The sequence below is a fragment of the Sturnus vulgaris genome, chromosome 24 (assembly GCF_052056855.1).
Source record: "Sturnus vulgaris isolate bStuVul1 chromosome 24, bStuVul1.hap1, whole genome shotgun sequence".
Lineage (NCBI taxonomy): Eukaryota > Metazoa > Chordata > Aves > Passeriformes > Sturnidae > Sturnus > Sturnus vulgaris.
In genome coordinates this window covers 6,800,405-6,814,204 of record NC_142266.1, presented here as the reverse complement: position 1 = coordinate 6,814,204, position 13,800 = coordinate 6,800,405, and the positions used below count along the sequence as shown (strand labels likewise).

Here is a 13,800-nt window from a genome sequence, read left to right as displayed (position 1 = left end):
GCAAAATAAGATTAAAGGGTGTAAAGGTGATGAACATGGCTGGAACCAGTGGAGAAATAGATGAGAAGGACTACAGAGGGTTTTTCTGCAAGTATGTAAAAAGAAGCAATGGCACATGCCCGAATTTCAAGGAAAGGCTGAAACCCCTCAGCTCTGCTTTTCCCTGGGGTGTCTCTGTCCTCACAGCCACCAAGGACTGAGAGTGACTGAAACCCTCCCTGGATCACTGAGGGTTTGCAAATTGCAGCCAAGGCTGGGAGGAACAAACCTCCTTCCCTCCAGGTGGAGCTGGAGCCAAAGTGTCCCTTGGGATTCAGTTACAGATCCTAAATAAAGGAAATGCTTCCTTTAACCCCCCCAAATCCATCTCCTCACAGCAGATCTCTGAGCTCCCTCACCCTGCAGCAGAAGGAAACAAAAGGGATCTGGTTATTTTAGGATGGTTTGAAATGAATCAAGCCAGTGGAACGTGCCGAGGACACACAGCTGCTGTCTGGGTTCGTGCACATCATGGTGAGCTCCCTGGCAGCTTCCGCCCAAAGCTTTTCTGCAGAAAAGCTTCACCACGTTTAGCTCAGTTTTGCTCTTTGGACAAGCTGAAACAAAAGTCTCCTGAGCACAGCCAACATCTCTGGAAGTGTCCAAGGCCAGGTTGGACAGGGTTTGGAGCAACCAAGGCCAGGAGCGGAGCCCAGGTGAGAAAACAGAGGCCGAGGAAGCAGGTGAGGCAGGCGGGAGAGGCTGCACGGCGTGAGGCGCCTCAGGCCAGGCCGGTGTGTACGTGCGGAGCGGGGCTGAGGAGGAAAACGGGATCCACTCCCAGTCCTGTCCCGGTCCCGGTATCCCGGAGAGCGCGCGCGGTGCACGCCGGGAATTGTAGTTCCCGGGGACTACCGTGATCACCACGTGACCCGCGCCGGGCCAATCGCAGCGGCCTCCGCGTCGCTGTGGCAACCGCCCGTAAACAAGATGGCGGCGGGGGGGTGAGTGAGGGTCTGGGGAGGACGGGGACCCCCCCAAATTCAGATATCCCCCCAAATTCAGATATCCCCCCCAAATTCAGATATCCCCACCACGCCCCGGGTACGCCCAGCCCTGTGAGCCTCCCCCAGGCCCTTCTCCCCTATCACTCCCTGGTTATCTCCATTATTTGGAGCCCCTTTTTGTCCCCCCGTCCCTCAAACTGCCCATTCTGCACGGAAAACGAGGATGCATGGATTGGGGGGGACGAGCTGATCACAAAAATTTATAGTTTGGGATTTATTTTTGGGCAGCTTTTTCAATTATATTTAGAAAATTAATCCACCAAGCAAACATCCCCAAAGTTAATGAAGCTGTGCTTTTTTTTCATATGTTATCCCGTGTTATTCTGGCTCACAGGTAAGGCTGTTCTCACCCTTCACACAATAAATGAAGCTCTCACTCCCCTGTAAGTGTCCAAAACCAGACAAGTAACAGGACATTTCCACATCCTAGAACACCATCTATTTTTACAGTTCCATTTAACATCACCTCCTCCCTACTCTATTTCAGAGCAAAAATTCCCATTTCGTTCCCAGTGCAGTTTGCTGCTTCTGTTAATAGCAGAGCACTGTGCTTTTTTTTTTTTTTCCCACTAAAACAACTCGATTTTAGCACTTTCTGCCTCTCTGTGCAAGCGTTGTGGTCTCTTTCTGCAAGCTCCACTTTGTGTTCACTCTTCCAGCTGCTGGCATTGATCCTTTGATATTTCCATTGATATTTCATTGATATTGATATCCACTGATATTTCTTTTCCTGCTTTTGGAGGAGCTGTGTCCTAACACTGACCTGTTTTCTTCCTTTTTCAGGAGATGCCAGGCTGTCTCCTAGGACAAGGAATTCCTGCAGGGCACCCTCCACTCGTGCTCCAGGGAACTGCACTGGAAAAGAACATGGAGGGTAAAGCCCCTCAGTGGTTTGGGGGTTCTGGGCCATCAGATTTTTGGTGACACCCCAGGACAGACCCGTTCCTGTGCCCCCTTTCTTGCACACACAATGAGTTGGTGACAGCAGGAACCGAGGGATTCCTACCCAAAACTCCCTCCCTGCTGTGGCAGACCAGGATTTCTGGTGTGGGGTCCCCTGTGCACCCCAACCCTGCTCTCAGGTATTTGTGCTTCCAGGTGCAGCTCACACTGACCTGGACCTCGTCTCCTCTCTGGTGGAAAAAATCTCTCTGTTGGAACAAAAAATAGAGAAACAAGCACAAGAAATGCAGCTGAAGGTAAAAGTCAACCTCTTGCTGAGCCTGCTCTGTCCCCTGCCACAGGAGTTCCGTGTGGGCTCAGAAGTTCATCTGTGGCCTGCTGTTAATTACCCAAATGAGCCCTTTACAAAGCAACAGAGCAGTGGGATCGGGCCTTGGGGTGGCAGAGGGGACAGTCCCTGCTGGGACTTCTTGCAGCAGTGACCCTCAGCACCCTGGCACTAAGACCAGCAGCTCTTTGGCTTCAGAATTATTGGTTTTTCCTCCTGTGGTGGTGCATTCCCCCTTCTGTTTTCTGAAACAGCAGCTGCTCACACAGCAGAGCCATCCTGGAGCAGCCCTCTGTGCATCACTGAATAGAATAAAAACCCTCTAAAAACTTAGAATAAATACCCTCTAAAAACTTAGAATAAGAACCCTGTAAAAGCTTAGAATAAATACCTTTTTTGTTTGTTTTGGGGTTTGTTTTTCTAAGGAGTGGCTGCAGAGATGCTGGTTTCCATTCTAGATCAGCCCCTCCCTGCAGGTCTGAGCAGGAGCATCTCGTGCAGATGGGTCACCAATTCCTGGAGTTCTCTACTTATCCCATCCCTCATTTGAGTCTAATTAAGGTGTTTGTGAGGTGATTCAGCCCCTGGCCCTGGGTGGGGTGAGAGGACCTCACCAGCCCTGACTCATTGTGCCAACTGTGCCTGGAGGTGCTGAGGGCCAGGACCTGACCCAGGTCATTGTTTGTTCTGCCCCTGAAGGACAGGAGGATTGCTGAACTCCAGGAGAGGATAAAGACTCTTCAAGAAGGAGAAGGTAAAAATTGTTCTACCTTTGGCAGCTGTGGGAGAGCTACAGAGCCCTGGGTAGGGCAACAGAGCAGGCTCGGGGACCTCTCTGAGCTGTCCTTGGCTCCAAAAGCCAGGAGCCTGTGTTGTATCTGTTACTCTGCTGTGGTGCAAACATCATTTCCTGACCTATTTTTTGTGGGCTTCTAAGTTTCCACGAGTGTGAAGCCAGCCACAGACACACAAGGATTGTCAGAAAACCCCAGGGCAGTGAACACTGCAGAGTACAAACAGGCAGGAAAGCTGAGAGAAACCAAAAACCCACTTGGAGTCTCCCACAGGATTCCAGGTCCAGCCTAGCTCTAAATTGAGCCCAGCTTTCAGTGAGTCACTGAGGTCTTTCCCCCTGTTCAGTTCCCTGAATCCAGCAGCTTCCCAGCCCCAGCTGGAGCCCACACACATTTTCTGTGCATTGTGCAGAGCTGTGGTGACTTCTCCATTTCCTGAGCACAAAACACAAACGTGTTTTCAAACCACAGACACATGGTCTGCACCTCCTCCTGCACCCTGCTGCCATGCAGCCAAGGTTTCAGGATCCAGTCCAGTGGACACCTGCTCATTTTGGGCTCCTTCAGGCTGAGGGAGCCAAGCCATTTCCACTGCATGGTTGCCAATGGCACCGCTCACCTCAGCACAAAAGTTGTTCACAGCTGTCTTTCATTCTGTCAGCACTGTTATCAAACCACTGCAGGGTGAATTGTCACCTTCAGCCCCTGTGTCCCAGGGGTGTGAGCTCACTGAGCACAGCCAGGTGCTGCCCTGTCTGACACAGGTGATCCCCAGCTCTACTTTGAGCATCTACATAGAAACATCAGATTTTTCTCTTATAGATGCTTTTGGCTCATCCACCACAGAAGAACTGGAAATGAGATGCCTTCAGCTGCAGAGCCAGGTCTGGGAGATGGAGGTGAGGCTGCTCCTTTGGTTTGAGATCACTGCAGTCCCAGTTTGGCCTTTTCCAAGCTGCCCCTTTGATCACCACAGCCCTTCACCTCTGAAAAGAAGGAGCAGGTTGGATGTGAGCAGCAGGGCAGGAGAAGGTTTTAAACACACAAACACCTGGGCCTCCTGCAAGCTTCATTCTGATTCTCAGGGCTGTAGGACAGCTCAGCCCCTGCAGTCTTGGGAGGTTCCTCTGCCACTACAAATCTTTCCTCCTCCCTTTTCCCTGCTGCTGGCAGAGTCTGTCTGTGTGTCAGGGCCAAGGAGCCCCAGGCAAACCTCTCCCACCTCTCTCTGCCTCTCACAGCCACAGCTGACCACCCTCAGGCTCCCATTGCCACTTTTCTGCAGCAAAGCTGACCTGGCTTTCCTCCTCCAGCGGTTCCTGAGTGACTATGGTCTGATTTGGGTTGGAGAGACACGGGAGCAGCTGGAGGATACAGAATCAGCCCAGGGTGAAGAGGAGCTGTCACCAAGGAACCTCTGCAGGCCGGGTAAAGCACCAGCTCTCATGGCTCAGAGAAGGGAAAGCACCAAAACCCCAAAATCTGAGTCTTCAGAATTTGAGATCCTGTGCCAAGATCTTCACATCAATCCCTCTTAGGGGACAGAGATGTAGAGCAATCTCACAGGAGCTCAGCAGAAGGTTTAATTTTATATTCCTGTATTTTGTACACCCTTCTGGGGGAAGAGGAGAGAACCTGATGGCTCAGCCCTTCAGGAGGAGACCTCACAGCAGCTGTTTCCTGCAGAATTCACAAACCCTGCACATTTGAGACTTGACTGCTCTAATGACATTGACATAGAGTGGGTGGAAAACAGAATCAGGTGCTTTGTGTACACAGGAGCTGTAGTAACTTACCCACAGAGCCTGGCTCCATCAGGGAGTGTTGTTTGCTTTTCCTCCCAGCCACCACGTTAGGGTTTAATTGAGACCTGACTCTGCTGTCTGGGGTCCAAGCAGCTTCGGCAGTGTCCTTAGGAAGTGGTAGCAGAGGAAAAAAAGAAAATTATTTGGACTGTAGAGGCAATACTGGTCCTAACCACCATGCAATATTAGACTAGACCTTCCCTTAGATGCAGGAGGGGAGAGACAGAGGGAGATCAGCAGAAACAGTTTTTGGTTTCAGCTCACTGACTCTTTTCAAGGGTATTTCCACATCATCCTTTAGCAACTCATAAAAAAAGCAGAACAACTAAGAACTTAATTTAGATCTTTTCTCTCATTTTCTCTTCTGATTTTAATCTTCTGTCCCGTCACAGCCCTTTTACTGCTTCACCCTGCTACCCTCAAACACCCAGACAAACATCCTGCCTTGCTGTTTACACTGGCACCTCCTCAGCACCTGTGCCCTGATCCATTGATCCAATCTGGTTAATCCAACTCGTGCAGTTCCTCATCCTGCACGGCACAGGGGCGGCACAGGGCTCCTGAGAGGATCAGCCAAGCCCAGGAGCCCAGCGTGGGCTCCAGGAGCTGCTCTGGAGCTCTGAGCCTGCAGCCCCAGCGCTGCATCCTCAGCTCTGCCCTTGTGGTTTAGCAAGGATGTGGACCTGGCACAGAAAAAGGTTGCACCATGTTCTGCAAACGTGTGAAGGGCAAAGCACAGAAATGTCAGGGCTCAAACACACCTCAAATTCACACAGAGAAATCTGTGCAGCCATCACCCCTTCACCTGTAACTCCGATCCCTCTGCCACAGGTGAGGGCGTTGTTTGCAGAGCCCAGATTGATTTCGATTTGATCTTGGAGAACATTAAGGATTTGAACGCGCTGGTCGGAGAGGGCATTTCTCAGATCGAGCACACGCCCCGAGGGGCTCGGCTGAGGCGGCCAGAGCCCCTCCCTCTGACCCTGTACCGAAATGGGATGGTCGTGGGACACGGAGCCTTCCGGCCCTACCAGCACCCAGGGACACAGGTACGGACAGGAACCAGAGCCGTCCATCCTGCCAGGGGTGGGGATGGGGCTTCTGAGCTCACCTCAGCCCTGCAAAGGAGCCCGGCTGCTCACTGCATCCCCACCGTGCCGTGAAAGCCTTGGCAGTGATTTGTAGGGGTGGAGATGCTGTGTCTTTGGTGCAGACCTTTCTGCACGGCCACAACAGCGCAGACAGGAGCAGCCCAGCAGAGAGATCAAACACAAAGGCTGAGGTGTGACAGGAGCTCTGCTGTTGTTCCAGCAATGCCTGCAGGACATCATGGATGGATATTTCCCCTCCGAGTTGCAGCCACGTTACCCCGACGGTGTCCCCTTGCAGGCAAGTGCCACACCCAGATTTTGGCCGTGAAATCGCTCTCCTGCTTCCCAAGACAGCTCAGGTTTTCTTTCATCACTGCTGGATGGTCCCCAGAGGCAGGGCAGGTTGAGGTTTGTGGTGCTGTGCAGGTGTGGCTGGGGACGAGGGAGCACCTGCAGGAGCCGTTACAGGAAGCGTTTCAGCATCAAGGTTCAAGGGGGCTTCTGTGCCTCAGTGAAGCTGCCTTGGAACAAGGCCTCTAAGAGCACAGCAGGCTCTGTAAGAGAAGCAGAACCTGCAGGAAATTAAGAGCTGTGTCACAAAAAAGAGGGAAGAAAGTTCTCAAATAGTTCCCCCGGAAAAGCTTTTAACACGAGGTGGAACAAGTATCTTTTAAAGAGGATGTCACGAGAGTTTATTTTGCCACAGTTTAAATGGATTTGGCCACCTGAGGTTCTCTTGGGTTCCAGTTTTTGATTTCTCAGAAGTGGCAAAGAGCCAAAACCACATTTGCAGGCAGAGAGCCTCAGAGGACTCAAATCTAGGTCTTGGAGCATACCTGAAATGTCAGCAGGCACAGCCAGAGGCTGGACTTTCCCTCTGCCATGGAGAAACCAGGGCACAACTGCACGAACAGGACGTGGCCAGGGCAGCTGGGAGCTGTGGAAGTTAGAGAGGTCACATGGAAGGGGGATTGTGCAAAGCTCTGAGGACTCTGGCTCCCTGTAACCTGTGCATCATTAGTTTCATTTGGGGTTTACAACTGCTGCTTGTCATTGCTGTGGTTTGCTGGGCTCTGATGCAGCAAGAGGAACTTGTGCAACAGCCAGATTTGCTTACAGGTCACTGACAGGAGGGATGTGGTGTTTCAGAAGCCAGACCTTCCAAGGACTTTTCCTGGCCTTGGCCAGGTGGTGGGTACTTCAGAATCCAACCAAGTGCAGGAGACCTCTGAGATCCCAGGTAAAATCTTAAATCTGCCTCAAAAATGCAGCTGATTCTTGAGGAGGAGGATTCTTAAACCTTCCCAGGTGGTAGGAGGGGAATGTGAGGGTCTCAGCAAGGAAAGCAACACTTTGGGTCAGGGCCTGGTGCTGCCCCAGGAGCTGGGAGCCAGCAGCACACACAGGATCCTCTCAGCATCAATCCTGCTTCACAATGAGACACGACAAGTAATAAAAGAATAGGAACTCAGCAGGTTTCCAAAAACATACTTGCCCTGTGCCTTTCTGAAAGGTCAAGCTCCTGCCACCTTCACCACATCAAAGGATGCTGAGGTAACCCTGCAGGCCTGGGGGGAGAGTTGCTTGCAAACAGTGCTCATTTCTCCTACAAATTCCTCATTCCAAAAATGTAGATATTGTCAAGCCAAATCAACCTTAACTGTACTAAATATGGGACACCAAAGGCCACAGATTCCTCATTTTGCTTCTAGACACTCACAGTCTGTGTAAGCAATATCTGACAGGGTTGGGAAGTCAAAGTCAGTCAGACGGAAAGAGAGACAGAAATCAGTGGGTCTGTGAGTGCATCACTAAATAAATCAGCACCTGAATCACTCATGAGGAGCAGCTGCCTGGTTACACACAACTGTGCTCAGTCACCTCAAGGTTAAAGCTAAATATCCCCTTTATCCAAGCATAAAGAAAAATTAAAAATTGTCCAAGCAAAAAGAAACGGACACCTACAAATACACCCTCACAAGGTGAAAAATGTCTAAGTCTGTAGAAATGGTGAGAGTCCCAGTTTTTCCCAGCAGAGCTCCCTGCCTGCTGTGCAGTGAACAGGCTGCACTGCTCTCACTGCTGCTGTTGACAATCAAACATTTCGTGGGGCACAAAATGGGACAACTTCAAGGGAGGAACCCGGGAGCTGCTGTCAGCCTCGCTGGGGTGCCGAGAGCTCTCCCTGTCGGCTGCTGCTCTCTCCTTTCACCAAACCAGCCTCTTCTGAGGGCAAAATGTTCGTCACGAAGGTCCCACACGGATGTACCTCCCCTCTGCTCTGGTAGGTCCCAAATCCTCCTCGGAGCAGGATCCCAGTGAGCTTTCCAAGCCCCCAAAGCACAGAGGGAGAGTGGGCAGTGCCCAAGGCGTGGCTGGAGCAGCATCACAGGTATGAGTGGACACCCAGACAGTCCCAGGAGGAGAGCAGGGGCCATCCCTGCTCCCTGCACCCCTTCCTTGGGCCTCTCTCAGCTCAGTGTAACCTCCCAGAGAGGCTGAACCACAGCACAGCTGGCACTTGGCACCTGCCTGCTCTCCCTGACACTCACCTGCTTTGGTTGCAGGGCTCTGATGGGCAGCAGAGCAGCAAAGAAATCCTGGTGGAAACACCTGGGCTGGCTGCCCTGGAGAGGTGCAGGTACAGCCCCCCCACCCCTGCCCTGTCAGATCTCCTCTTCCTCCTCTTCCATCACTGCAGGTTTAGTCCAGGGAGTTCAGCTGAGGAAGTAAATGGACTTTTCCCTTTTAGACCTTAGAAATAGTTGGACAAAAGGCCAAGTTTGGTCCTTTGGGAGAACCACTGAATTTTTCATGACAAACACGCCATATTTTACATCTCTAACAAAAAGCTTCTGTTGTTCAAAATGTCACTTATTTATGTGAAAGTTTTCCCGACAGCAAACCAAGGCCTAAGAGTGTGAAACCATTGAAAGGGCTCTTTGCAGTCATATTAAATGGGAGAACCCCTCCAGCAAACTGATGCCCAGGTGGGAGGTCTCACTAACACCATTTTCCACTCAGTCTTCTGGCAAGCCAAGACCCAAATAACTAATGAAAAAAAACCCCAAGCAGATTATTTTTAATCAAAGAAGTAGGGCGAAGCACTTACCAGACAGCCCTGGTTTAAAATGAAAAAGCTAAAAAAGCTCCAGATCCCTCTTGAAGGCACCTTCAGGCTGGGAAAGCACAGCAGCACTTTGGGCAGCGGGTTGGTCTGGCAGCCCTGGGACCTCCTTCACCTCAAGGACATTCCCAAATAAGAAATTCCTCTGCCCTGGTTTGGTCATGGAGGCTCTGCCTGCTGAGTGGAGCTCACTCCTGGGCTGACAGGGTTTTGTGATCCTCAGGGTGAAGGCAGCTGAGGGGGCTGCAGCTCCTGGCCCCGATTTCTGCAGCCTGCGCGTCCGGTCCGAGAGCGGCGAGCACACGTACGAGCTGAGGCTGCTGCTCTCGGCCACCATCGGGGACCTGCGCCAGCACCTCGCCCACATCAGGTAGCCCAGGGCTCCCTCCCCTCCTTGCCTGACTCTGTAGAACCCCACAAAAAGCTTCTTGAAGTCCTGGAGCTTCAAACCTCGGCCTGAGCTGGGCCACAGCCCCAGCCCTGTGCCACTCTCCAGGCAGCAGTGTCAGGGTCCTGAGCAGCTCAGAGCATTTCATACCCACCTTGCCACAAAGCACCAGAAATCAACTTCTTCTGTCCTCCCCCAAAATTGCCATCAGATCCAGGCCCATCGCTGCCTTTGCCTCCTTCCAGCACCCACCCAACCCGTGTCACCCTTCCCAAGGTGCTGGAAGCTGAGCTGCAGCCTTTGCTTGGCTCAGCCAGCTCTGTGTCCCAACGCATTTAATGCTGCACAGGGGCTCCCTCAGCCTGTTGGGGACAGCTCCAGATGGCCGAGGGCCCCCTTTGCTCTCCCCTCTCCCCACTCCTGCTGCAGGCCATGGCCCTGGCCTCGGTGTGAGCCCAGGATGAGCTCAGTGCTGCTGGGATGCTCGAGCCTCTTTCCTCCCCGCTGCAGCTGTGCAGCTGCACAGGCTGCTCCGTGCCTGGCTGGCTGCAGTTTGGGCTGGAATCCCTTTTTTCTGCTCTTGCATAACCACAGCTGGATCAGCCAAAGCATCTCAGCCAAACCTTGGGGGATCCCGTGAGTAGGAGAAGATTGTGCTGTTCTTTCCTAGGGGTGGAAACTCGGACTCGTATGAGATCATCAGCACCTTTCCCCAGAGGGTGTACACGGACAACTCCAGGAGCCTGCAGGAATGTGGGCTGGTCCCCAGTGCCTCCCTGCTGCTGAGGAGGAGAGACCCCTCCCAGAAAACAGCCTAAGAGCTCCCGACCCCCAGCTCTGCACAGGGAGGGAGCTGCATCTCACCTTACCCAACCTGCCCTGGCTGGGGACAAGGGACAGGTTTTCTTTCCAGATTTAGTTTCACTGTGCCATTACCTGGGATGGAGAAGAGCTCAGAGCAGCCGTTTGGCAGAGGGGGCCAGGCCCAGTCCTGCTGCCTCACAGTGGCTGCTGGGCCCCGGGACAGGTGAGTCCCAACACGGGGACCCCTCCACGACCTCACCTGTGCTCCAGGCCTGGCTCCTGATCTCTGTGCAGGGGCACACGGGCTGACCCTGCCTAGGGGACCCTGCCAGCTTCTCTGTAGTTACTTAGCTGGGCTCAGGGACTCTGGAGCAGCAGGATGGACACACAGCCAGGGTCAGTTTGCTTTCTACACACAGCTGCTCCCTACAGATTTCACCTGCACTGGCACCAGGGGACAAACAGGCTCCGTTCCAGTCTGTGCTGGAGCTAAACCTGAAGGCCTTGAGCCATTGCAGTGCTGGGGCTGAGCCAGGCTGGACTGAGCCAGGAGATCCTGCTGCTGGGCTTCCTGTACGTGCACAGCTCCTTCCCTTGGACAGCCCCCAGCTGCAGCGGGGCCCTGGCTCCAGCCTGCCTGAGGTACCCGCCCTCCTCCTCCTGCTGGGTGCTGCAACAGGACACCGTGTCACTGGAGACGAGCATAGTCCCTCCGTGTCTCTGCCCAGCCCTGAATAAAGCATCTTCCTCCCTCTCCCGTGGGATGGGGCTGCACTTTTCCCTTTCCCTTTCCCCAGCACATTCTTCCCATTCCAGCTGTGACAAGCTCTCACTTGACTCCCAGCTGACAACACTCCCACTCATGCGAGGCAGGGCCTTTGGCAGGTTCCCTCTTTGCAGAGACCCAGCCCTCACTAAAGGCTCCCAATAAAACCCTTTCTTTCAGCTGCGATTTCCACTTCCTTTACATTTTTCTGTTGCTGTGGAAGCTCAGGGTGCCCAGAGCTCTTCCCAGACCCCCTCTGACCAGAGCTGCACAACTCAAACACAGGAAGCAAACACAGCTGCTTCCACAGCTCCCCATGAGCAGTGACTCAACCCACACAGCTCTCCCTCAGCTTCCTCCTTTTTCCACCTGCAGCAGACCCAGGAGCAGCCGTTTCCCTGCCCCTCTGGATCCTGGTCTAGGCAATCTTTGTGCCAAGGGTTTGTTTTGCATCCCCACGCCTGGCTGAAGCTGTCCCTGCCCCAGGCTGCTCCTGTCACCACGCAGAGGAGAGGAATGCTCTGGTACCTGTCACTACTGTGCCGTAGGACATTCAGACACGTCCTGGGAGCCTTTGATTAGCAGCAGCAATCTAAGGTGTTAAGATCTTTGTGTCAGGCTGCAGCAGCACGTACAACTCACTCAGCTGGAAATGACTCACAATCATGGGTAGGGTGATGTTTAACCTGTAGCCAAAATAAAACCGAATTTAAAAGAAATGCAAGAGCAGCGCTGTGAAAGGTACAGTAACATTTAATAGCATCTCGGAAGACAACACTGGTTATAAACTTGCTTTTTGGCAGGAAAACAAAATGCACTTGGTCCAGGATTGCAAAAAAGCCAACTCCAAGAGGAAAGATTGGACAGCTGGAGCATCAGCTGTTCTGGGGCAGCCCTGAGCCATTAATGCTCACAAGGGAGCCTGGTCAGGGTGGAGGGTGGCCAGAGCAGCACAGATCCCACTTCCAGCCACACCCATTTCCCAGGCAGCTCCACCGTGGTGGGCACTCAGACGCCCAATTTTGTGCAGTACTTTTGCATTAAATTAAGACAAACAAAAAACAAAAAAAAACCTTTACTTAGTTGCCATAATCTCTGCAGTTGAGATGAAGAGTGGGGAAAAAGAGGAAAAGAAAAGGAAGTGAGGCAGCAGAATTTACAATTTTAACAGCAACTGGGAGAAGTGGGAAGTACCATGCAGCCCTCAGCCCTTCCCTGCCGAGGCAGAGGAGGGGGCTGAGGGCCAGGGGCACCTCTCACAGCCCCGGAGGCTTTGCTGTTTACAGAGGCACTGGAAGCTGCCGTGAGCCAGGCCCAGCTCTGCTCACAGGCCAAGCACAGAGAGCATTCACACTTTCTTTGGATCCCTCTGAGATGATCTCGGGGTTAGGCAGGAGGGAGTCGGAGGCAGCTGCAATGAGGAGTTTTGGTCATGGGTTTTTCCCTGTGCTGGGATACAAGTCGTGGTGCCAGGACAGTGCTGACAACCTGCAGGTGGAGGTGGTCGGAGATGAGGGCGCTCAGGAATGCAGGTAGAGTCCAGGGTGGGAGGGGAAGCAGGGCTCAGGCCAGCTTCAGGAACTCCTGCAGAGTGTTCTGCTCCACAGCTTCCACGAAGAGCTCGTAATCCTGCAGGGAAACGCCACAGGGGGTTGCTTAGGAGGCAGGAGGGGAGCCCATGGCACAAACTGGTTCACAGCCCTGGCACCAGCTGGTTGTGCCAAGCATGACAGGACAAAGTGGGCACAGCCCCAGTGCCACCCAAAGCCCCTTGCCTGCGTTCTCCTTTTTCCCAAGGCAAACTGCAGTGACTCCTGGCAGCACCTGGTCCCTGCACCTCACAAGAAATAACTTACAAGGCATCTAAAACATCTGCAGCAAAGCCAAAGGCAGGACATGCCCCACCACCCCAGCCCAGGGTGCCAAGCCCAGCCTCACCCCGCAGTACTGGTCCCCGTTGACGATCTGGGGTGGGATGGCTTTGGGGTTGCCTGCCTTGGCCCTCATCTCCTCCCGGAGAGCGTTGTCCTGGGAGATATCCACCAGCTCGTACTTGATGTTCTTCCCATCAAGGATTCGGGTTACTTCGCTCTGTTGGGATTTGATCTGGAAGCCGGGCGGGAAAGGCAGGTTATGGGGAGATGGAGAGGAGCCCCAAGGGTGGGCACACACCCAGCGTGCCAGCCAGGCTCAGCACAGCGCCCACCCCGCGCGGAGGGCGGCTTTGGGGACAGATGGGGACGGTACAGAGCGAGCAGGGGAGGGGACACGGAGGATGGGGCGGGGGGGCTTCGCTGCTCCACGGAAAGAGACGCCCACCCCCGGGAAGAGGAACCCCGGAGCTCCCAGCCCTGCCCGGCGGCGCTCACCTCCCGGGAGCCGGTCACCGAGGTGCTGTAGACCTTGAGGGTGCTCATGGTGCGATCGCGGCCGCTCCCAGCGCTCAGCCCGGCCGAGGGAGGGACGGACGGAGGGATGGAGGGAGGAGCGGCAGCCCCGCCACCGCCCGGCATGTGACTGCGGGGGCCAATGGGGCCAGCGGGCCCGGGCATGCGGCTTCGGCTGGGCCACCGCCCCGGCGGCACCGGGGAGCCACCGACAGCAGCCTCGGGGACACCGGGGAGCCACCGGCACCAGCCCCACCGGCACTGGGGAGCCACCGGCCCCGCTCGCACCGGGTACCGGCCCACGCTCGCACCGGGTACCGGCCCCGCTCCCGGAGCGCGTCCCTCCCCAGGCAGGACGGCC

The 13,800-nt window shown here is 54.1% G+C and overlaps 2 protein-coding genes across 5 annotated transcripts; one reads left to right on the top strand and one right to left on the bottom strand.

The window, feature by feature from the left end:
- Nucleotides 1–319: 319 nt before the first annotated feature.
- UBXN11 (UBX domain protein 11) lies at nucleotides 320–13,529 on the top strand. Of its 4 annotated transcripts, none has more exons than XM_088178248.1 (13): nucleotides 320–695; nucleotides 1,830–1,920; nucleotides 2,145–2,245; nucleotides 2,977–3,031; nucleotides 3,894–3,970; nucleotides 4,385–4,499; nucleotides 5,708–5,925; nucleotides 6,188–6,265; nucleotides 7,087–7,207; nucleotides 8,256–8,359; nucleotides 8,535–8,608; nucleotides 9,318–9,464; nucleotides 10,153–13,529. In XM_088178248.1, exons 1-13 carry the CDS (start codon nucleotides 450–452, stop codon nucleotides 10,298–10,300), a joined length of 1,575 nt encoding a protein of 524 aa, XP_088034374.1. In that variant the 5' UTR covers nucleotides 320–449; the 3' UTR covers nucleotides 10,301–13,529. The 4 variants fall into 4 exon arrangements, with proteins under 4 accessions (XP_088034374.1, XP_088034373.1, XP_088034375.1 ...); XM_088178247.1 differs by having other exon boundaries at nucleotides 320–722; XM_088178250.1 differs by lacking the exon at nucleotides 320–695 and adding an exon at nucleotides 947–983.
- On the bottom strand, nucleotides 11,788–13,749 carry SH3BGRL3 (SH3 domain binding glutamate rich protein like 3). The gene is made up of 3 exons (XM_014890581.2): nucleotides 13,422–13,749; nucleotides 12,991–13,158; nucleotides 11,788–12,681 (listed from the first exon to the last, which is right to left on the bottom strand). The coding sequence occupies exons 1-3, from the start codon at nucleotides 13,602–13,604 to the stop codon at nucleotides 12,616–12,618; spliced, it is 417 nt and encodes a 138-aa protein (XP_014746067.2). The 5' UTR covers nucleotides 13,605–13,749; the 3' UTR covers nucleotides 11,788–12,615.
- Between the last annotated feature and the right edge of the window lie 51 nt (nucleotides 13,750–13,800).

Excerpts from the sequence above, each read along its gene's own strand:
- SH3BGRL3 (XM_014890581.2), bottom strand. The coding sequence starts at position 13,604 with ATGCCCGGGCCCGCTGGCCCCATTGGCCCCCGCAGTCACATGCCGGGC. Across the intron at positions 13,159-13,421 it reads CGGTGACCGGCTCCCGGGAG|ATCAAATCCCAACAGAGCGA; the intron begins GTGAGCGCCGCC and ends CCCGGCTTCCAG. Across the intron at positions 12,682-12,990 it reads ACGGGGACCAGTACTGCGGG|GATTACGAGCTCTTCGTGGA; the intron begins GTGAGGCTGGGC and ends GTTTCCCTGCAG.
- UBXN11 (XM_088178247.1), top strand. The coding sequence starts at position 450 with ATGAATCAAGCCAGTGGAACGTGCCGAGGACACACAGCTGCTGTCTGG. Across the intron at positions 8,360-8,534 it reads TGGCTGGAGCAGCATCACAG|GGCTCTGATGGGCAGCAGAG; the intron begins GTATGAGTGGAC and ends CTTTGGTTGCAG. Across the intron at positions 9,465-10,152 it reads CAGCACCTCGCCCACATCAG|GGGTGGAAACTCGGACTCGT; the intron begins GTAGCCCAGGGC and ends GTTCTTTCCTAG.